This window comes from Bombina bombina, chromosome 2, assembly GCF_027579735.1.
Source record: "Bombina bombina isolate aBomBom1 chromosome 2, aBomBom1.pri, whole genome shotgun sequence".
Taxonomy (NCBI): Eukaryota; Metazoa; Chordata; class Amphibia; order Anura; family Bombinatoridae; genus Bombina; species Bombina bombina.
In genome coordinates this window covers 1,347,847,911-1,347,873,068 of record NC_069500.1, presented here as the reverse complement: position 1 = coordinate 1,347,873,068, position 25,158 = coordinate 1,347,847,911, and the positions used below count along the sequence as shown (strand labels likewise).

At 38.6% G+C, this 25,158-nt stretch overlaps 1 protein-coding gene across 1 annotated transcript in view; it reads left to right on the top strand.

Moving 5' to 3' along the window:
* MAEA (macrophage erythroblast attacher, E3 ubiquitin ligase) overlaps positions 1-22,761 on the top strand; it is a 245,163-nt gene extending 222,402 nt beyond the window's left edge. The window contains exons 7-9 of the mRNA XM_053704240.1: positions 13,943-14,076; positions 20,861-21,056; positions 21,883-22,761. Coding sequence (XP_053560215.1) covers positions 13,943-14,076; positions 20,861-21,056; positions 21,883-21,978 — 426 coding nt within the window. The 3' untranslated portion in view covers positions 21,979-22,761. The remainder of the gene's footprint in view (positions 1-13,942; positions 14,077-20,860; positions 21,057-21,882) is intronic.
* Positions 22,762-25,158: the final 2,397 nt, after the last annotated feature.

Sequence of the window (25,158 nt, the reverse complement as noted above, 5' to 3'; positions counted from 1 at the left end):
ATAACACCAAGCACTATATAATAACACAGTAGTGACACTGGCACATGGGTATAGCCAGAGGAGGGCTGGTTATAGGATCAGTGGTATCTGCATCAATATAATAACACCCAGCGCTATATAATGGCACAGTAGTGACACTGGCACATGGGTATAGCCAGAGGAGGGCTGGTTATAGGATCAGTGGTATCTGCATCAGTATAATAACACCCAGCACTATATAATGACACAGTAGTGACACTGGCACATGGGTATAGCCAGAGGAGGGCTGGTTATAGGATCAGTGGTATCTGCATCAGTATAATAACACCCAGCACTATATAATGACACAGTAGTGACACTGGCACATGGGTATAGCCAGAGGAGGGCTGGTTATAGGATCAGTGGTATCTGCATCAGTATAATAACACCCAGCACTATATAATGACACAGTAGTGACACTGGCACATGGGTATAGCCAGAGGAGGGCTGGTTATAGGATCAGTGGTATCTGCATCAGTATAATAACACCTAGTGCTATATAATGACACAGTAGTGACACTGGCACATGGGTATAGCCAGACAAGGGCTGGTTATAGGATCAGTGGTATCTGCACCTGTATAATAACACCCAGCACTATATAATGACACAGTAGTGACACTGGCACATGGGTATAGCCAGAGGAGGGCTGGTTATAGGATCAGTGGTATCTGCATCAGTATAATAACACCAAGCACTATACAAAGACACAGAAGTGACACTGGCACATGGGTATAGCCAGAGGAGGGCTGGTTATAGGATCAGTGGTATCTGCATCAATATAATAACACCCAGCGCTATATAATGGCACAGTAGTGACACTGGCACATGGGTATAGCCAGAGGAGAGCTGGTTATAGGATCAGTGGTATCTGCATCAGTATAATTACACCAAGCACTATACAAAGACACAGTAGTGACACTGGCACATGGGTATAGCCAGAAAAGGGTTGGTTATAGGATCAGTGGTATCTGCATCAGTATAATAACACCCAGCACTATATAATGACACAGTAGTGACACTGGCACATGGGTATAGCCAGAGGAGGGCTGGTTATAGGATCAGTGGTATCTGCATCAGTATAATAACACCAAGCACTATATAATGACACAGTAGTGACACTGGCTCATGCGTATAGCCAGACAAGGGCTGGTTATAGGATCAGTGGTATCTGCATCAGTATAATAACACCCAGCACTATATAATGACACAGTAGGGACACTGGCACATGGGTATAGCCAGAGGAGGGCTGGTTATAGGATCAGTGGTATCTGCATCAGTATAATAACACCCAGCACTATATAATGACACAGTAGTGACACTGGCTCATGCGTATAGCCAGAGGAGGGCTGGTTATAGGATCAGTGGTATCTGCATCAATATAATAACACCCAGCGCTATATAATGGCACAGTAGTGACACTGGCACATGGGTATAGCCAGAGGAGGGCTGGTTATAGGATCAGTGGTATCTGCATCAGTATAATAACACCCAGCACTATATAATGACACAGTAGTAACACTGGCACATGGGTATAGCCAGAGGAGGGCTGGTTATAGGATCAGTGGTATCTGCATCAGTATAATAACACCCAGCACTATATAATGACACAGTAGTGACACTGGCACATGGGTATAGCCAGAGGAGGGCTGGTTATAGGATCAGTGGTATCTGCATCAGTATAATAACACCAAGCACTATATAATGACACAGTAGTGACACTGGCACATGGGTATAGCCAGAGGAGGGCTGGTTATAGGATCAGTGGTATCTGCATCAGTATAATAACACCCAGCACTATATAATGACACAGTAGGGACACTGGCACATGGGTATAGCCAGAGGAGGGCTGGTTATAGGATCAGTGGTATCTGCATCAGTATAATAACACCCAGCGCTATATAATGACACAGTAGTGACACTGGCACATGGGTATAGCCAGAGGAGGGCTGGTTATAGGATCAGTGGTATCTGCATCAGTATAATAACACCCAGCACTATATAATGACACAGTAGGGACACTGGCACATGGGTATAGCCAGAGGAGGGCTGGTTATAGGATCAGTGGTATCTGCATCAGTATAATAACACCCAGCGCTATATAATGACACAGTAGTGACACTGGCACATGGGTATAGCCAGAGGAGGGCTGGTTATAGGATCAGTGGTATCTGCACCTGTATAATAACACCCAGCGCTATATAATGACACAGTAGTGACACTGGCACATGTGTATAGCCAGAGGAGGGCTGGTTATAGGATCAGTGGTATCTGCATCAGTATAATAACACCAAGCACTATATAATGACACAGTAGTGACACTGGCACATGGGTATAGCCAGAGGAGGGCTGGTTATAGAATCAGTGGTATCTGCATCAGTATAATAACACCCAGCGCTATATAATGACACAGTAGTGACACTGGCACATGGGTATAGCCAGAGTAGGGTTGGTTATAGGATCAGTGGTATCTGCATCAGTATAATAACACCCAGCACTATATAATGACACAGTAGTGACACTGGCACATGGGTATAGCCAGAGGAGGGCTGGTTATAGGATCAGTGGTATCTGCATCAGTATAATAACACCCAGTGCTATATAATGACACAGTAGTGACACTGGCTCATGCGTATAGCCAGAGGAGGGCTGGTTATAGAATCATATATATAATAACAGTATAATAACACCAAGAACTATAAAATAATGTTTTTAATTTAAAATGTACCTTGGTGTCCTTCACTAAGGTCTGTACTTTGGAAAGTGTCCACCACAGCCTTTGTCTGTGCCTATCTCTGCCTGGAGGGTGCTTTACCTGCAGACCTATACCTACCAGTTGTGACTGAATAAAAGATGACCACCTTGGAAGAGAGGAAAGTGGTGGCTCCTCAATATCTTGGCTACTGAGTATTAGTTTTATTGTTTTATATTTTCATTATTTATATAGTCTATCATTATATAACGTATTGCCTACTTTTTTTTTTTTTTATGTTTTTATTGAGGTATGAAATAGGGCATACAGACAAGCTGTAACATTTGAAAGTTATACAGAAAATTAGTTACAATAAATCAATATGAGGAGAAAAAGTGCAGCACAAATCTATATAGCATTTTGTACAAACTGTAAGTAGACATAACACTTGCACCTCCTGACTAACACATGGGGCCACTCCGGGACCCTCTAACAACATATAAAATATAAATTAACAGAGGATATAGTAGGTAGAGAGACTACACCTGGGTCTCAAATGATAAACCTCTTTTTTTCTTTTGTCTCTATAGTATAATCCAGTTAACCCCTATTTTCAATGAATGTATATATAGGTATAGCATCTCCTAAAAATGTAACTTCTATAACTAGGGGAGCGTAGTAGGGGATATGTAATAGGAATAGAGTAAAATATATAGGGCCACCATTAGACCCATAGGACTAGTTTAAAAGAACAGTACTGTTGCTTCATATTATTTCTCATATGAATATACCTATTAGCCAAAGATTCTTACTGGTCTAGGGTGGTTAATCATTAGCATAGACATTTAACTGGCCAATATTGGTATAAAAATCCAATAACAGAAAGTCAGTAATATAAAGTGAGCTAATAAGTCCACAGCGATAGTCTGTAAAGTCTAACGGCTAGATCACGAGTTTTGTCGGTAAAGCCGTGCGGATCTAACAAGCCTTTTGTTCCCACCGCTCCCTTAAGCCAACGCTGGTATTACAGGTTTTTTTAAATCTGGCGTTAGCCGCAAAAAGGTGAGCGTAGAGCAGAATTTAGCTCCACATCTCACCTCAATACCAGTGTTGCTTACGGTAGCGGTAAGCTGGCTTCCAGCTTCTAACGCAGCCCCATTGTTTCCTATGGGGAAAATAAATCTATGTCTACACCTAACACCCTAACACAAACCCTGAGTCTAAACACCCCTAATATTACACTTATTAACCCCTAATCTGCCGCCCCCGCTATTGCTGACAGCTACATTATATTATTAACCCCTAATCTTCCGCTCCGGACACCGCCGCAACCTACATTATACTTATGAACTCCTAATCTACTGCCCCCAACATCGCCGACACCTACATTATATTTATTAACTCCTAATCTTCCGACCCCAACGTCGCCGCTACTATATTAAAGGTATTAACCCCTAAGCCTAACCCTAACCCCCTAACTTAAATATAATTTAAATTAAACGAAATAAATTTAACATAATTAAATAAATTAATCCTATTTAAAACTAAATACTTACCGATAAAATAAACTCTAAACTAGCTACAATATAACTAATAGTTACATTGTAGCTAGCTTAGGATTTATATTTATTTTACAGGCAACTTTGTATTTATTTTAACTAGGTACAATAGTTATTAAATGGTTATTAACTATTTAATAACTACCTAGCTAAAATAAGTACAAAATTACCTGTAAAATAAATCCTAACCTAAGTTACAATTACACCTAACACTACACTATCATTAAATTAATTACCTAAACTACCTACAATTAATTACAAAATAAATAAAATAAACTAAATTACTGGAAAAAAAACACACTAAATTACAGAAAATAAAAAAAGAATTACAAGAATTTTAAACTAATTACACCTACTCTAATTCCCCTAATAAAATAAAAAAGCCCCCAAAATAATAAAATTCCCTACCCTATACTAAATTACAAATAGCCCTTAAAAGGGCTTTTTGCGGGGCATTGCCCCAAAGTAATCAGCTCTTTCACATGTAAAAAAAAATACAATACCCCCCAACATTAAAACCCACCACCCACACACCCAACCCTACTCTAAAACCCACCCAATACCCCCTTAAAAAAACCTAACACTACCCCCCTGAGCCGGGCACAAGTGGACCTCCAGAGGGGCAGAAGTCTTCATCCGATCCGGCCAGAAGAGGTCCTCCAAGCGGCAGAAGTCTTCATCCAAGCGGCATCTTCTATCTTCATCCATCCGGAGCGGAGCGGGTCCATCTTCAATCCAGCCGACGCGGAGCCATCCTCTTCAAACGACGTCCTAACACTGAATGAAGGTTCCTTTAAATGACGTCATCCAAGATGGCGTCCCATGAATTCCGGTTGGCTGATAGAATCCTATCAGCCAATCGGAATTAAGATAGGAAAAATCCTATTGGCTGATGCAATCAGCCAATAGGATTGACCTCACATTCTATTGGCTGATTTAAACAGCCAATAGAATGCGAGGTCAATCCTATTGACTGATTGGATCAGCCAATCGGATTGCACTTCAATCCGATTGGCTGATAACATCAGCCAATAGGATTATTCCTACCTTAATTCCGATTGGCTGATAGGATTCTATCAGCCAATCGGAATTCAAGGGACGCCATCTTGGATGACGTCATTTAAAGGAACCTTCATTCTTCGTTAGGACTTCGTTTGAAGAGGATGCTCCGCGTCGGCTGGATTGAAGATGGAGCCGATCCGGATGGATGAAGATAGAAGATGCCGCCTGGATGAAGCCTTCTGCCGTCTGGAGGACCTCTTCGGCCCCCGATCGGATGAAGACTTCTGCCGTATGGAGGATCACTTGTGCCCGGCTGGGTGAAGACGGCTCTGGGTAGGGTGATCTTCAGGGCGTTAGTGTTAGTTTTTTTTAAGGGGGAATTGGGTGGGTTTTAGAGTAGGGTTGGGTGTGTGGGTGGTGGGTTTTAATGTTGGGGGGGGTATTGTATTTTTTTTTTACAGGTAAAAGAGCTGATTACTTTGGGGCAATGCCCCGCAAAAGGCCCTTTTAAGGGCTATTTGTAATTTAGTATAGGGTAGGGATTTTTATTATTTTGGGGGGCTTTTTTATTTTATTAGGGGGTTTAGATAGGTGTAATTAGTTTAAAATTCTTGTAATTTTTTGTATTTTCTGTAATTTAGTGTTTTTTATTTTCGTAATTTAGTTTAATTTAATTGTATTTAATTGTAGGTAGTTTAGGTAATTAGTTTAATGATAGTGTAGTGTTAGGTGTAATTGTTATTTAGGTTAGGGTTTATTTTACAGGTCATTTTGTACTTATTTTAGCTATGTAGTTATTAAATAGTTAATAACTATTTAATAACTATTGTACCTTGTTAAAATAAATACAAAGTTGCCTGTAAAATAAAAATAAATCCTAAGCTAGCTACAATGTAACTATTAGTTATATTGTAGCTAGCTTAGGGTTTATTTTATAGGTAGGTATTTAGTTTTAAATAGGAATAATTTATTTAATTATGTTAAATTAATTTAGTTAAATTTAAATTATATTTAAGTTAGGGGGGGTTAGACTTAGGTTTAGGGGTTAATACATTTATTAAAGTGGCGGCGATGTCCGGTTGGCAGATTAGGGGTTAATAATTGTAGGTAGGTGGTGGCGACGTTGGGGGGGGCAGATTAGGGGTTAATAAATATAATGTAGGTGTCAGCGATGTTAGCGGCAGCAGATTAGGGGTTCATAGGTATAATGTAGGTGGCGGCGATGTCCGGTCGGCAGATTAGGGGTTAAAAATATTTATTTTAGTGTTTGCGATGTGGGGGGCCTCGGTTTAGGGGTTAATAGGGTGTTAGTGTACTTGTTAGCACTTTAGTTAAGAGCTTTATGTTCCGGCGTTAGCCCATAAAACTCTTAACTACTGACTTTTAAATGCAGTAGGAGTCTGGACAGGAGAGGGTCTACCGCTCACTTCTTCCAAGACTCGTAATACCAGCGTTGGGCAAATCCATTAAAAAGATAGGATACACAATTGACGTAAGGGGTTTTGCGGTAGCCTCGAGTCGCGGAAGAAAAGTGAGCAGTGAGCCTGTGAGCGGTGTACCTGTCAGACTCGTAATACCAGCGGGCGTTAAAAAGCAGCGTTGGCTGCTTTTTAAGGCTAACGCCAAACTCGTGATCTAGCCGTAATAAAGGTAGCTGCCAAAGGTGATACCCACTCTTTACAAATTATACTAGTGATTAAGACGTTTATAAATTCATAGGAAACACTAGTTTTCCGGTTGCATTTGTATACATCTTTTATAGAATATAATACCGTCATATAAGGCAAGTGCAAATGCAAAGAAAGCATATGAGAGTTATTCTCAATGGCCAAGAACAGGTTCCAATATGTAAAAAAATAAAATAGTTAGCAAAATTTGTCTCCCTTGACCTGCAGCCAAGTAACCTGAATTTAGAAACTGTTAAGTAGAACACCAAAGCAGTTATAACACTAAGGACTAGTGGATCAAATTAAGCCACGTATTATACTAACATAAATATTTGCTGCAAACAACTCCTATGTTCAGCGCCATAGTGTAATAATACTCCGACTGTAAAATAATATTAGTAAAAATCTCTCTTAACTTAAAGTTTAGTCACTCTGAATCAAATTATATATGGTTAATAATCAGCACCATCAGTTTTAGCACTAAAGCCTAGTGAAACATAGCAAGCCCCACATTACACTAATATTACGTTCTTACGGCGACACATGAATATTTTGTAGAGATAAACATAGGCAATCGCAGCTTAGAAATATAAAAATACATATGTGGGCTATGGCTCCAAGAGGCATACCCCTGGCTATGATAATATAAAATATATCTCTCATATTTTACAGATTAGTCCCTCTGAATCAGACTATACAAATTAAATAATAAACAGTATCAGCTGTAGCAGTGATAACTATTTTGCGGAGATATAAGGACATATTGTAGAAACAGACATATGCAGACAGGGCTAAAGTATATAAACATACATATGTGAATGTTGAAGTGGTTAAATGGCAAAAGTGAGTTATATACTGATAGTCCTTCATTATAATGAGCTTCCAGTATATGTCCGTCCTGCTATAGTTTCAAACCTGAAAGGAGCAGAATCATACCTCAGGTAAGAGTTTGGCCGATCCCTAATCTGTTGACAGTTAAAATGGCAGTTAACTGTTGTCGCAAAGGGGGTATAGATCTGAGAAGGTTTCTTTGTATGAGGTCATCAGTAGCATAGGGGACCTTTAAAGCAGTACTGTCCGGATCTGTTGGGAGCCTACTGATCTGTATTGGAGTGGAATTATTGCCCCTTGGATCCTTAAATGTGTCCCTCAGCCCAGACACCTTTGTCCCAGGATCACTAGAACCAGCAACAAGATACACAATCCCGGCCTTGCCAACGGCTTTCTTAGGACTCCGCTCTCCACAAGCAAGGTAAGGCTGCATTCTCTGTGCGTGTGTCGCATCTCCCTCATGCTCCATAGGCGCTTGAGACTCCCGACCAAGAGTCCCATCTCCCAGCAGAGTTGCAGTGGGTTAATTCGAAGTCAGGGGAGCGTGGTCAACCGTACCGGTCCTCTCTATGCTGCTATGGGTCTTGGATTCTTCTAGCGGGTCAAAAGAGTAATTGCTTTTGGTGGCCTTCCTGGTTGAGACATACTGTAGATCTGGCCCAGGGGGCGAGCCAATATAGGCATCGGACAAAAACGAAAGTCAGGTCCTGTTCTAGTGCCTGGAAGTGATACCGAAGTGTTTCCAGCATTGAAGTTTCCCATCCTTGCACCGTAACCGCCATGTCTAGCACTAAATGTGTAGCTTAGTATAGGTAGAGTAGTACTTTTCACTACTTATAACCCAGGATTACTCAAATCCTGGGGGGGGGGGGGAATGTGCAGCAGCCTTAGCAGTGTAGGTGAACAGAGGCCCGGCTCAGGCCATGCGGTCCGTCTCCACGTCGCTTAGCTGAAGAGCATAGGAAGAATCACCTTTGTGAGTTATGCCCCCAAACTCTCCCAGTGTCTCTCAAGAATATGTAGTTTAAAACTCTGCTGTTAAAATTACATTTTTGGGGAAAAATAGTCTGTAAAGCCCGGTGAGAATCAGGAGCTCCTTTAAAACATGACCTTCCGCAACAGCTGTAGGCTCTGCCCCCTTCATATTGCCTTCTTTGATCAGGTTTTAGAGACATAGCATCAGAACTTCTGTGAGGCTCTACAAGCCTTGGCACGTGCTATTGAAATTAGCAGTACATCATATATTTCTGTTGTTGTCAGTGAGCAGGCTTTCAGACCTTTATCTACCTGCTATGACTGAAGAGAAGATGACAGCCTTGGAACAGGGGAGAAGAGGTCCTGTGAAAGAAGAGCAGTGAGTGTTGTTGAGAACACTCAAGGAATAAAGAGACATTTATACTAGGAATTTCCATTTCAGATTAAAGAATTTACAGCACTGTCCGCGTCAGTGACCTTTATTATAGAGATTCTGAAAAGACATCAATAAGGCATACAGACCACTGGCTAACTTATAGCTCTAGTCGGTTCAGAAAACAAGGAGACTGTAACCCACATTTTGTTTTGATAAAAAAAAATAATTAACCCCTTAAGGACCAGGCCATTTTTCAATTTCTTTCCCTTAAGGACCAGGGCTATTTTTACATTTCTGCGGTGTTTAGCTGTAATTTTCCTCTTACTCATTTACTGTACCCACACATATTATATACCGTTTTTCTCGCCATTAAATGGACTTTCTAAAGATACCATTATTTTCATCATATCTTATAATTTCTATAAAAAAAATGTATACAATATGAGGAAAAAATGGAAAAAAAACACACTTTTTCTAACTTTGACCCCCAAAATCTGTTACACATCTACAACCACCAAAAAACACCCATGCTAAATAGTTTCTAAATTTTGTCCTGAGTTTAGAAATACCCAATGTTTGCATGTTCTTTGCTTTTTTTTGCAAGTTATAGGGAAATAAATACAAGTAGCACTTTTCTATTTCCAAACCACTTTTTTACAAAATGAGCGCTAGTTACATTGGGACACTGATATCTTTCAGTAATCCCTGAATATCCCTTTACATGTATATATTTTTTTTTAGTAGACATCCCAAAGTATTGATCTAGGCCCATTTTGGTATATTTCATGCCACCATTTCACTGCCAAATGAGATCAAATAAAAAAAATTGTTCACTTTTTCACAAATTTTTTCACAAACTTTAGGTTTCTCACTGAAATTATTTGCAAACAACTTGTGCAATTATGGCATAAATGGTTGTAAACGCTTCTCTGGGATCCCCTTTGTTCAGAAATATCAGACATATATGGTTTTGGCGTTGCTTTTTGGTAATTAGAAGGCCGCTAAATGCCACTGCGCACCACACGTGAATTATGCCCAGCAGTGAAGGGGTTAATTAGGGAGCATGTAGGGAGCTTCTAGGGTTAATTTTAGCTTAAGTGTAGTGTAGTAGACAACCTCAAGTATTGATCTAGGCCCATCTTGGTATATTTCATGCCACCATTTCACCGCCAAATGCGATCAAATGAAAAAAAAACGTAACATTTTTCACAATTTTAGGTTTCTCACTGAAATTATTTACAAACAGCTTGTGCAATTATGGCACAAATGGTTGTAAAAGTTTCTCTGGGATCCCCTTTGTTCAGAAATAGCAGACATATATGGCTTTGGCGTTGCTTTTTGGTAATTAGAAGGCCGCTAAATACCGATGCGCATCACACGTGAATTATGTCTAGCAGTGAAGGGGTTAATTAGGTAGCTTGTAGGGAGCTTGCAGGGTTAATTTTAGCTTTAATGTAGAGATCAGCCTCCCACCTGACACATCACGCCCCCTGATCCCTCCCAAACAGCTCTCTTCCCTCCCCCACCAAACAATTGTCCCCACCATCTTAAGTACTGGCAGAAAGTCTGCCAGTACTAAAATAAAAGGTATTTTTTAGCATATTTACATATGCTGATGTGTAGGATCCCCCTTAGCCCCCAACCTCCCTGATCCCCCCCCCCCCCAAACAGCTCTCTATCCTGCCCCCTCTACCTTATTGGCAGCCATCTTGGGTACTGGCAGCTGTCTGCCAGTACCCAGATTGCTAAAATAAAACTGCTTTTTTATATATATTTTTTTTTTCTGTAGTGTAGCTTCCCCCAGCAACACCCCCTCCCAGATCCCTTAGATATCTTTTTGAAATGATTTATAATTATTTGATACCACTTATTATTTTTACATTTCTGTAGTGTAGCCGTTCCCACCCGCTTCCTCCCCGTGCACGTGCCCGCCCTCCCGTGCACGTGCGCGCCCCCCAACTGTCACGCCTGCGATCCCGCCCCCCTCCACGTCATAGCACACACCGATAGCCGCCCACCCGCCTCCCACTGCAGCTCCCACCCACCAACGATACCTGCCATCGATGTCCGGTGCAGAGAGGGCCACAGAGTGGCTCTCTCTGCATCGGATGGCCAAGGGGTGTTATTGCAGGATGCCTCGATATCAAGGCATCACTGCAATAACCGGAAAGCGGCTGGAAGCGAGCAGGATCGCTTCCAGACGCTTTAAACCCCTAATGTCATACAGGGTACGTCGCTGGTCTTTAAAGACCAGGTTGTGTGCGACGTACCCTGTACGACATGCGTCGTTAAGGGGTTAAAGGAAGAGCCTATAATTCTAGATATTGTTGAATGTCTCCACATATACAATAAACAGAGAAAACATAGACTTTTATTGATTCACACAAAGACAGGGTAATGGCTGTATAGCAGCAAAAAACCTATTTCTGCTTGTCATTTCAGCTGCTCAGCTAATCAGGGGATTTAAAGCATGTTTAAAGGACCACTCAATGCAGTAGAGTTACTTAATTAACAAGTGCATAATAAAAAGACAATGCAATAGCACTTACTCTGAATTTCATATAAGCAGTAGATTTTTTTTTCTGACAAATCCCCCCCCCCCGTATCATGTGACAGACATCAGCCAATCACAGACTAGTATACATATACCCTGGGAGCTTGTGCACATGCTAAGTTGGATCTTGTACCCCAGAAAGTGTAAATATAAAGACTGTGCAAAATATGATAATGGAAATAAATTGGAAAGTGTCATTAAATTGCTTGCTCAGTCTATCTGAATCATAAAAGTTTATTTTGACTTGATTGTCCCTTTAATGAGCTATTTCTGAAACAGACAATTCTCCTTAATATATGTGTAAGGCGGCAATATGAAGTTCTCCTGATATTTATTTTTCTATTTTTGATGTCTCTATATTTTTTAAAATGTCTTAATTTAAAAATGAAAGTAAACGAGTGGAGGAGGGGTGTTCTACCTACCAATCTGTCTCCTTCTAAAAGAACAAGTCTTTGTTGGCGAGTGCTATGCAGGCAGGGAAATGAGCCACGATATGAAAATGTTGGTATCATTCCATTACCAATTTTTATAGGCAAACTGTATTTTTAAACAAAATGTTTTGAATGCTATGGGCTCTAAATATACTGTTCTGTAACAGTTTTTTTGTAAAAAAAAACAATAATATATATTAGCAATATTATTTTAGTAAACTGGTATTGAACTTAGATAGTTAATCTACAGGGAAGAATGCAGAGGACCACAAAGAGTTTGCAGCTGGGAAGGAGGACATATTGTAGTAATATTTGCAGCTGGGTATAGCAGTCTAAATTAAAGGGACACTGAACCCAAATTTTTTCTTTCTTGATTCATATAGAGCATGAAATATTAAGCAACTTTCTAATTTACTCCTATTATCAACTTTACTTTATTTTCTTTGTATCTTTATTTGAAATGCAAGAATGTAAGTTTAGATGCCGGCCCATTTTTGGTGAACAACCTGGGTTATTCTTGTTGACTGGTGGATAAATTCATCCACCAATAAAACACTGCTGTCCAGAGTTCTGAATTAAAAAAAAAAAGCTTAGATGCCTTCTTTTTCAAATAAAGATAGCAAGAGAACGTAAATTAGAAAGTTGCTTAAAATTGTTTGTTCTATTTAAATAACGAATGTTAAATTTTGCCTTTGCTGTCACTATATATTAGGAGTTTTTGCTCCCCAGCCAGTTTGTAAAAGTTGTTTATCTTTACAGCTATTGGCTAATAATTATTATTATCTTTATTTGTAATGTGCCAACAGATTCTGCAGAGCTGTACAGACAGACAGGTCATGACTGGCAGACTGGGATAGAGAGGTTACAGGGTTCCCTACAAAACTTACAGTCTATGTTGTAGTTAGAGACGAGCACTGAGCAACTATAGAGGAGAACTTAGATAACGGAAATGTACCTCGGTTTTTATTTCAATCTTGATTTGCTGTGGGAACCTGATTGATTCCAGAGCTGTTGTACAAATAACTTGAAGAGATTAACCTTGGCCTAAGTCACATTTACTGGTGAACGTCTATGAACATTCACATATATTATCTCTAGTTGTACTTTGATTTATTCATATGTGATAAATATGATGTTCCAAAAAACTGCTAATTAGGGATAGGCAAATGTTTCGACAAATTCAAAACGAATTTTGATACATTTGTTCGTTCTAATCGAATTTCAAATGTTTATATAACATTCTATTTTCGAATTTTCGTTTTCAAATTTTTCTAAAACATTCTAAAATATTCGTTCGAATAATAGAATGTTTTGCTCTGTATTTCATATCACATTTAATTTCGAAATGTAATATTCGAATGTGAAATAGTATTTCTAGTCTACAACTGTGTTTTAGAAATGTAATATTCGAATGTCACATTCGAATTCGAAATAGTATTCTATGAATGTAATAATCAAATTTGAATGTGACATTCGATTTTGAAATAAAATTTCTAGTCTAGAACTGTGTTCTATAAATGTAATATTCGAATGTGACATTCAAATTTAAAATAGTATTTCTAGTCTACAACTGTGTTGTATAAATGTAATATTTTTAAGAATATTCGTTCTTATCAACATTCGATTATGTAAATTGAATTTCTACAATAACATTCGTTCTAACATTCAAATTCGAATATAAACACATTAGCCCATCCTTCTGCTAATTTATTCTCATTTCTTGATCAGTGATAAACTGGAATGTTTAAATTCTAAATGAATTAAACTCTGTACCTTGTTATGTACCTGTTACCACTACCGTTACTATTTTATTAACATTCTGTATATTCCACTTAACAGGATCTTCTGGACCCTGCACGTTGGCGAATGCTCATTCAGCAATTTCGATATGACAACTATAGGCTACATCAACTTGGAAATAATTCTGTTTTTACCATTACTCTGCAAGCTGGTCTCTCTGCTATTAAAACACCGTATCCTTTTAAAGTAATTTAGCGCTTACCATCTTAATAGTGACAGTCTATTTAGGGAAATACAATTCTTTTTCCCTCCTCCAAAAAGCTTAGTACACATTCCATTCAGATCTGTCTGTTTGATAAATAACGGTACATTTTGCATTAATTGTAGTACTTGGGGAAAGATGATCATTTTTACTAAATTCATCTTTGCCATCAGTGAAATAGGAAAACGTGAACGTGTATTAATGTCATATTTAATCTTTCTTAACAGAGCCTGATCATTTATTCTCTACCATTTATTAGGGTTTCTCCCCAGTTTAATACCAATATAATTAATTTGGTCTTTGACCTCCTTAAATGGAAGCTTTTTCAGACTATTTTATAAATCCACATTTCTGATTTCTGTACATTAATCTTGATGTCTGAAAAAGAGCTATATTCACACACTATTTACAAAAGGACAGAGAGATTTTATTTTTGTAATCACTCATATAGAGTAGCGGGTAATCTGCGTATTAACGTTTTTATTTATTTTTTGTCCTTAACCTTATCCCATCTAAATATTTACTAAAATGAATAGTGAGGGTTCCATAGCTGTGTTAAATAGAAGAGAAAAGGGGCAACCCTGTCTCGTCTCATACCTTGACATATATAGACGTTTGGGGGGAGAAACACCACTTATTAAAGGGACAGTTTACTCCAGAATTTGTATTGTTAAAAAAATAGATGTTCCCTTTATTGCCCATTTCCCAGTTTTGCACAACCAACACGATTATATTAATATACTTTTTTTTTTTTTTGATACCTTGTATCTAATCCTCTGCAGACTTCCCCCTTATTTCAGTTCTCTTGACAGACTTGCATTTTTTTTTTTTTTGGTAATAAGCCAGAAATAATACAGATATAATACATCGCAATAAAACAGTTTCCATGTAGACGGGCAAGATTCACATTGAAAAAAAAAAGTGAACTGAAATTTGGAACCTCATTTTCATAGTTACACATACAGTGAGTACTTTAAGGTCATGGAAAAGACAATACAACTAATGCAAGGTATTAAGCCAAGGATAGCACAGATATAATACTTCACAATAAAATGGTTGACATGCAGAAAAACAAAATTCATACTGGAGGAAGTACTGGGCTAAGGTCTGGAGCCTCATTTACTCTATTACTCATACGCTAAATACTTTAGATGGTCCTAGTGATATATTAAATTATCCAGCTATACTTCAAAACATGTCATTTCCAACTATATAATGCGATATGAAATGTAAAATCAGTAAAATCTCTAAGGTGCGGTATGTACAAGATAAACCGCGTGGTGAAATCTCCCATGTAGGGAGGTATATTTCAAGAGAGTACTAGTGAAGAGGGGGGGGGGGGGAGGTGGGAAGTTAAAAAGTTAAATACGGTAAATGGACTTATGCTAAATAGGATATACACATTAATGGCCATACCTACAATTATTATGACAAAGAGACTGAGTGAAGAAAGAGATATAATAAAGCACTGCGTCCTAGTGAGGAATATAGTAATGTTTGTGAGAAAATAAGGCTTTATGTACATGGGGAGGGCTAGCCGGGCATAAATAAAAGCTATATTCTAGATACTAAAGCCTAGAAATGTAAAATGCAACCATTAGGGAGAGCCATAACGTACACACAGTAAATATAGAGGTGTGACCTTGTGCATCTAGATGCGATTGCAGGACCAGCCTGCACTAGGGGGTATGACAACCTAGGGGAGCTGGGAACAGAGCATAGGAAAAGCCTTACTTAGCCATGTGATTAAAGCACTCCTAAAGATATATTCTGACATAAAGAGTCCCAAGATCATCTGAGTTTGTCCAGATCATATATTATCTGTAAAAAATATTGTTAGGGACAAGACTGCAGCATTAGTACACAGAGCAGGGCTGAAAAATTGCTTATGTGCTGCAGGTAGCATTATATGATAAGGCTATGTTCAGGGCTATTTTGTGAGGCTATTTGAAGAAAACAACTTCCCGCCGCCCCGGCCGCTGGCGGCAAGAAGTCACACACCCCATCCACTCCTAGGCAAATTGAGCAAACATACAACATGATAGCCTGTAAATGTAGAAAACTATGCAGCAAAACATGAAAAATTTGTAGTGAGTGTAGACAATAAGGGACCTGTACATGTTTGAATACAGTATAGAAACATTGCCATCATCCCACAAATATATGAACAGTATAACTGAACTAGTTAGAGAAAAGCTTTGATAAGAATGCCTAGTCAAGTTTGGATCAAAAGGTATAGCCATATTACACTAATATGAGTAGTCCCAAGTCTGTAATGCAGAAGTCCAACTTGGAGATAAACAGAGGGACGTAGGCCTCCATTAACTTATGTCCATCTTGAAAGCTGCAACAACCAAGTACAGAAAGCTTCTGATAGGGAGCAGATAAAGTATAATATATGCAGGACCAAACACCAATAAGGGGTTAAATAGAGTGATTAACAGACACCTTATGGTAGGCTAGAAGCCTCATGTCCAGGTTGTTAAGTCTCTCATGTCAAAAAAATGTTAAATAAACAGTGACTTTAGCATAACATGTACAGCACACCAAACTGTAACAAAAGTGGTAAACAAGCAATGATTTTAACATAGCATGTGCAGCACATAAAACTGTTATATAGAACCAACGTGTAAAGCATAACTTTGTGTCTCTAATAGAAGTAGAATAGCCAGGTCCAGGGTCATACTACCGTAGGGATCCAACCAAGGAAATGTCCAGAAAGAAAATGTCCTCAGGGTGTATGCAGGGAGTCGGCTAACCGATACCCAGCTTGATATCGGCTTGTCTTGCCAACAGAGCAAAGTCGTGGATTGCAAGGATCGCTAACTCACTTTCTGACCGCAAACCCTGGATGGATATGGAGACTGTATTCTGCGTAGCCACTAGGGCTTCTAATCTTAGTAAAGGCCGCCAGACCGGGACTGAAGGTGAGTCTTGAGGAGCCCCACACTGCTGCGACATGTCTCCCCTCAACGTGTACAGCTCCGGGTTGTCACCGCTGTAGAAACCATGTGTCCCGTATGAGTTCCAGAAGAGCGGTTTAAGGGCTAAGCTGATGTGCGGGATATCTACTTTTAAATGTCCTCTATTGCATTGTGATGCTTCAATCAATGGTGGTTTTCCAAATCCGGTATCCAGCTTGTTCGTACCCAAGCCATACCGCTCAGTAGTGGTTTCAAGAGCTGCACTGTTGCTCTGCTCAGCTTGCTCTTGCGTGAGGCGGTGTGGAGGAAACTGCTCCGAGGTTGATTTTAAAGATGGCGGCTGGTGGGGGACAGCTATGTCTGGTGACCGGTGCCCCATACAAGCGATTTGGGCATCAGGCGAGATAAAGTGAGCAGCGGGAGGCTGGAAAGCTGTGTCTACGGCTTTTAGGAGAGCTGCGTTATGCAGAGTGAGCAGTTCCTTTATCTGGGTTAGAAGGAGCACGGCCATGTTTCCACACGCTCAGCCTGCCAGTGGGAATTAGAGGATTGGGACTATAGGACTATTCAGAATAGTATAGTTTCCCCACATGCAGTAGGCAGATAGAGTTCTATAAAAGTAGCTGAGAAGGTCGGTAAAAGTTGTATAAGATAGGCATTTAAACCATTAAGATCGTTGAGATATCAGGAGCTCTGAAAAGTGCGACTTGCTCCGTTGGTAGCTGGCTCCGCGCCCCCCGACAGACTTGCATTTTAACCATTCAGTGCTGACTCCTAGATAACTCCACGGGAGTGAGCACAATGTTATCTATATGGCACACATGAACTAGCGTTGACTAGCTGTAAAAAACTGTCAAAATGCACTGAGATAAGAGGCAGCATTCAATGCCTTAGAAATTAGCATATGAGCCTACCTAAGTTTAGCTTTCAACAAAGAATACCAAGCGAACAAAGTAAATTTGATTATAAAAGTAAATTAGAAAAGTTGTTTAATATTGCATGCCCTATCTGAATCATGAAAGTTTAATTTTGACTAGAATGTCCCTTTAATAAAGATGTTGTTGAGTTATTATAAATAAGACAAACAAATTGGCTAATGTGACCTATAAAAATGAATTGGCTTAAAGACGTAAATAAGTGATCCCAAGTTATAGAATCAAATGCTTTTTCTGCATCAGTCGTAATTAAGGCTAGGTCTGATTTGGACTTTAAATTCTTCTTTTGGATATATTTTTTTATTCTAAAACTAGAAGAACTTTCCTCACATTTAGCATAGAATTCCTACCACACATGAAACCAGTCTGATCCTCATGTATGATAGAACGTAATATTTTTTTTCTCTTTCTATGTGCAGTTATAGTTAACAATTTGTAGTCATTATTTAATAATGAAAAAGGTATATATGAGTTTCTTGATCTTTATCAGTATAACTAGTGAGGATGTAAAATACAATATTTTATCCGATATCTATAATATTTTTTACTTTCCCTGATTCCCATTAAACTAGCTAGATGTTTACTAGCCCCCCCCCCCCCCCACCAACCTATAGAAATTAGTTCTCATTCTTAAAGGGGCCGTAAACCTAAAATATAATGTTATATAAATCTGCACATAGTGCAGAATTATATAACACTATCTTAGCTCTAAATTTATACATCAAAATATTGCTGCAATATTTTATTATAATTTACAATTTTACAGACCGCCGCTTCTTACTCTACTGAGCGGATCTGTTTTTTTTCTAAGCGCATCTGGGCACGCTGTCCAGTCACAGCCAGCCCTATCGCTCCATTAAACTCAATGTAGCTCGCTCCCACTACCAGACCAGAGCGGGTGACCAGAAGGGAGGAGGGAGGGTATAATTGTGCAGTCCCACCGCTATTAGAAACAAAAATTGTACGTCACAGTCATTAAGGGGTTAATTAGATATGCTTTAATCTCCCCCCGAAGTATTGCCTTAGATGCTTCCCAAAATATTTCAGTTTTATGTTAATATGTTAATAAAAATAGTGACGGAATTGCCTTAAATAAACGTGCCAAAATAAAGTTGTATCTCTTTAATTTAAAGGATATAAGTCCCCAATATGGTTCCAGTTCCTTGTTTCAATTTCTGTGTAATTATGCAAGCAAGAAATCACATATTGTGTATTATGTCTTAGTTCTTTAAAATAGATATGCTTAAATGAAAATTACTCACATTTTCTAGAGCAAACGTATTGCTCAATGATAAAGCTTGATTGATGATTAATGGCTCATATGCTGCCGTTCCACAGAACAGTAAGGATGTAAAAAAACTTCCAGGCGCAATAAAATAATTTATTAAAATACAATGTATAAAAACAAAAATTTAACAACAAGTGTCCACAAGTCACCAGGGCATATACAGCGCTGCAAATCTCGAGTAACGGAGTTCCTATATGTGGTTCCCCACACCTCGACTTTACAATCGCAACATATAGCCGTTGTTTGACTCATAGGGGCTCCATGTACTAAGAGGCGGGCGGACAGCTTCTCGCAGTGTATAATTCCCGCCCCTTCATTCACGCAACTGAAGGGGTTATCAATCAGCGAGAGCGAGCTCTCTGTGATTTTCTCTCGCCACCTCAGAGGTGGCGTAGGGTGTAAGAAGCAGCAGTCTAATGACCGCTGCTTCTTACATTGCGGGAAGCAGGCTCGCATATGGGAACCAGCAACGCAAGGGCTCCTGAGCAGCTCTCGCTGCTTCGTACATGGAGCCCACAGTCTCGTAGGGTAGCATCGTCCCTTCTGGTGACATCTTTGTGGGACTAACGAATCCAACACGTATTTCGCCTTGTCGGCTTTCTCAAGGATCCTTGAACTACATACAGGAACTCCTCTTACTTGAGATTTGTAGCGATGTATATGCCTTGGTGACTTGTGGACACTTGTTGTTAAATAATAATACAATATAGGATTAACCTGTTAATGTGTATATGTGCACAAAGGATATATGTGAAAGTCCCAACTTCAATTTGAACACAGTCCTCAGACTTGGTACATATAGGATCCCCAAAGAAAAAGTGTACAATGGTGAACCTGTTATTGATTGAATTAAGGAGCGACTGTGGAAATATACTCAGATAATAATGAGCTATAACTCAGCTCAAAGTGTGTGTGCACATGGGGACCATTCTCGGATTGAATAAACCTGGAGCTAAAGGTAAAAATATATATTTATTAAAATGGACAAAATCACTCGGGTTATAGGGACACAAGAACTGCCCACAATGCAACAAGAGAAAGACGCATCAACGTATCCAACATACGTTTCACCAAATTGGCTTTTTCATGGACACTTTTGTGCATATATACACATTATATATGCTTGTTAAATATTTGTTTTTATACATTGTATTTTAATTTAAAAAAATATTGCACTTGAAGATTGTTACTGTTCTAAGTAGCGGCAGAATTTGAGCCATTAATCATATGGAACATTTTATCATTGAGCAATACCTTTTCTCTAGAAAATGTCAGTAATATCAATTTAAGCATATATGTGATTTCTTGCTTGGAGAATTACACAGGCATTGAAACATAGAGCTGGAAACATATTGGGGACTTATATCCTTTAAGTTAAAGACATAAGACTTTATTTTCGCACATTTATTTAAGGCATCACTATTTTATATATTTGTATCTTTTTAGTGATATATTAATATTCAAGGCCATCATTTCATTTTTTTTCTCTTAAGTGTTGTGTTAGCTGTTTATTACCATGAGCATATTTGTAATAGTATTTTAGAACACCCGTTGTTTCTTATTCACCCAAATCATTTGACTCATTTTCCTTGACCAAATTTTAAACAGACAGTGCTACAAAGAAGATGGGACCTCAAAAAACCCTGACTGCCCCGTGTGTAGCAAGTCTCTGAACAAATTAGCACAACCACTCCCTATGGCACATTGTGCCAACTCCAGGCTGGTCTGCAAGATATCAGGAGATGTGATGAATGAAAACAATCCTCCCATGATGCTACCAAATGGATATGTTTATGGATATAATGTAAGTATTTTGGCTTTTAAAGAAACATAAAAAACACAATTAAACTTTTATGATTCAGGTACAACATGCAGTCTTAAAGGGGCATGAATCCCACTTTTTTTTCTATCATGATTCAGATAAAGCACACCATTTAAAATAACTTTTCCAATGTATTTCTATTATCTATTGTTTTGTTCTCTCTGTGCCCTTTGTTGAAAAGCATACCTAGGTAGGCTCCAAATTTGCTGATTGGTGGCTGCACATATATACCTATTGTCATTGGCTTTCAGCTAGCTCCCAGAAGTGCATTACCGCTCTTTCAACATAGGATACTAACAGAATGAAGCAAATTAGAAAATAGAAGTAACATGGAAAGTTGTTTAACATTGTATGCTCTGTCTAAATCATAAAAAAGAATTTGTTTATGTCCCTTTAAGATCCTTTTCAATTTACCTTTATCAACAAATTTACTTCTCTTGGTATCCTTTGTTGATAGTCTCAAGAGCAGCAATGCACTACTTAGAACTAGCTGGTAACTGATGGCTACACACGTATACCTCTTGTCTTTGGCTCACCAGATATGTTCAGCTAAATCCAAGTGATCCCATAGTTCCCCTTTGCAGGTGTTAAACACAGTTCTATGCAAACAGTGTGTTCAAATGCTCAGATGTTTTCTTCTTGCATTTTATGTCCCTTTTTGGCATTTAAACAGTAACAATTGATGTTGTTTAGTAGTCTTCTAGCACTTTCATGTTGAGAGAATAACTTTTTAAAACACCATTTCACATATATAAAAAAAAAATTGCGATTTAGATAATTTTGTAACTCTGTCTACATTTTTTTCCAGTCTCTGCTTTCTATTCGCCAAGATGACAAAGTCATTTGTCCAAGAACCAAAGAAGTCTTCAACTTCTCCCAAGCTGAAAAAGTCTACATCATGTAGATGTGGAAACCTCGTGCCTCCAGAATCTGCTCCAGGACCCAGTGTTCAGGAGCTGCAAATACGCACAACGGACAGACTAGAAAATCAGTCCTGTTCGGTGGTTGCATTAATTGTTTCTTGCGACCAAAGATTAACAAGCAACAACAATACACTTCAAGGGGAAATTTCAACCTTAATAAAATGCAAAAATGGAAACTTTACTCATTTGTACTTGAGGAAGATTTTGATTTTGGAAGAGTTTTGTATCTTAAGACAGGACTGATTCTTCTGAAAAAGAAACTTTTTTTCTCTTTAAGAATTTAAATTAGTTATATTTACTTTTTAACCTGAAACCTTTGGGGTGGGCAATGCTTGGCATGTCCCTTAAGTTGGAAGTATTCAGGGTTGTGTTAGTTTTCTGTATAGGCCTTCAGATCATATCATTAGTGCCGCTGCCTTATTTCTTGCTATCAGAATGTATTCACATGGAAAATACATACCGTCTATCAGTGTTGGATCTGCTGTTCTCGGGAATGGTTTAACTGAGCTTTGCATATGTTCTAAGATCTAAATATTCCACATTAGCCGGAACCATTGATCTATTTCAGTAGGGTAGAATACATCTTCATACATTTTCAGATTACAATTGCAAACAAAAGCTTAGTCTTTATAGTCTTACAAAACAAAAATAACAACAAAGTGCTGTAGAAATTTGTATGTAGTGCTTATTTTTGCATGTTGGTGTTTATTAGCTAATAAAAGACTGTACATTTAAAAAAAATGATAATAAAACTTTGTTTTTCATTTATTTGTTTTTATTCAAGTTGTCATTAGCACTATATATACAAGACAGTAGTAAATTATAGATACGTATATTTAATAATTATTTACAACAGCCGTGGGATGAATTGGAATGCAGATTAAGGGAATAGTTGCATTCATATAATATAACCGTTTTTTGGGGGCATGTTTTATGTCTGCACATTCAGTTATGCTACAATCTAGAATAAATATTACAAAATGTCTGTGTTGTGAAAAAAAACTGCAATGGGATATAAATAAAATAAAATTGATTGTGTATAGAACCCCCTTCACATGGTAAACTTAAGTTATGGTGCATCCAGTTGTGCATTTAGATGTGACATATAAATAGTGATCACCTGTGAGAACTGGTCAATTAATTTAAGACTAATATGCCTGTTTCTCTATAGATTATCTTGGATGTCTTGAAAAGCAATTGTCAAGGTTTGCCAAACAACAAATATCCTAAACTTTGATAATCCACTTCAGCACAGAAAAACCCACTCTGTATAAAATGGACACAACTATAAATCTACCTAGACTTGGACATTCAGTAAAAACAAACATTTATGCCAGGATTTCAGGGGGTAGATAATGTGCCAAGAGGCCATTAGTAACCGATGGAGCAACCGTGTTTTATGTTCTGTGTGAAAAACCTGTCCATATATCAACTATTACTCAAACGGCACAGAAAAATCCATTGTTGAACATTTGGCATCCCAATAGTTTCCATTTGGAAGTTGCCATAAGTCATGTTGAAGATCATTATATCTGGTTGAAAGTGATCAAAACTCAACTTTTTGACTAAAATTAAAAAAAAAAATGGTTCTGGTGTAGCACCAACATTGCTCATCCTAGAAAATATGTGACAAAACATGAAATGAATAATAAGCTACATGGGGCCCATCAAAATGAATACAGTTGGAACAGCTTTGCAAAGACAAACACACAATTCCAGTAAAGCTTGTAGAGACTTGCAACAACAAAATTATCACAGCAGTAGTTGCCAGAGGTGTTTCTAACAATTATAAGTTTGCGAAAAGTCTCAGATGGTTAATGGACCAACTACAGTACTTGTCCAGATATCGGGGCCAGCTCAGATAATTACAGAAATAAGGATAAAAGGCTCCTAACGGTTATATGTTGTCTCAAATTCATGGGTAATACTAAGTATCCCTTCTCCTAGGGCGTGGACAGAACTGACCACTCTCCCAATACCGTGTTTATAGGAAATTCCTCTTCTTTCTACCCTTCCTACTCCTTATTCAGTCCAACCTTCAGGTGGACAGGGCTTGGGGACTCTCTCCTCTTCCATAAGTGGTGAGCTATGGCTACTGCAGGGTGAAGATTCAGACTCCTGGGCAGGCATCCTGGTGGGACTTTTAGTAGGTAGTTTTTCCCCTTCTTAGGGAAGGTCTGTTGGGCGCTGTTGTGTTTGGTGACATTACGTTTGTGACGTCACATTCAATTCTTTTATTGGTGTGTCTGTTCAAAGAAGGGTGCATTATCAATTTCTCTGTATGCTGGATTCCTGCTAGGCATGGGCAAAATTTAGGGAATATGGCTGCAAGCAGAGGCATTTGTTTCGTTTCAGCGCCTGTGCATATCCAGATCTCTGCGTGTTGTACTTACACACTGATATATCCGGCGCTGAAATGAATGCTGCTGCCTGCAGACATATTCGGCATTCGTTTAGCTAACAAATACTGAATCCAAAATCACAACATTTTGTCCATGCTTAATTCCTGCACTCTGGATACTCTACTTACACAATGGGTCTGCAGCCTTCTCCCACCATAATTCCGTATGCACTTTTGTGTGCACTGCAACATTTGCTTAAAGGGACAGGAAACCCAAAATTATTATTTTATGATTTAGATAGAGCAAATAGTTTTAAACAACTTTCCAATGCATTTCTGTAATCTAATTTGCTTTGTTCTCTTGATATCCTTTGTTGAAAGATCAGCAGTGCACTACTGAGAGCTAGCTGACCACACCAGGGATCCAATGACATGAAGCATATATGTGCAGCCACCAATCAACAGCTAATTCCCAGAAGCGCATTGCTGCTCCTGAGCCTACTTAGGTCTGCTTTTCAACAAGGGATACCAAAAGAACAAGGCAAATTAGATTGTCATGCTCCGGAGTTTTGTTCTAAATTTGGAATAGATCCCCAGACCTTAAAAAAAAAAGGAAAGACACCCAGACCTTCTCAACAACAGGAGAAAAAACAAACCCTGGACACTGGCAAAAGGATAGTGCTAATAAAATAAACTGCCTTTGCTAGCCTAGCTCACTGTATCTAGATTTTTAAGAAGATTCCTATCCGCTGGGAAGAGACACAATATGAAGGGTTCTAGGTTGTGACTTGATACCTATTATACTATACCAGGTGTAGCA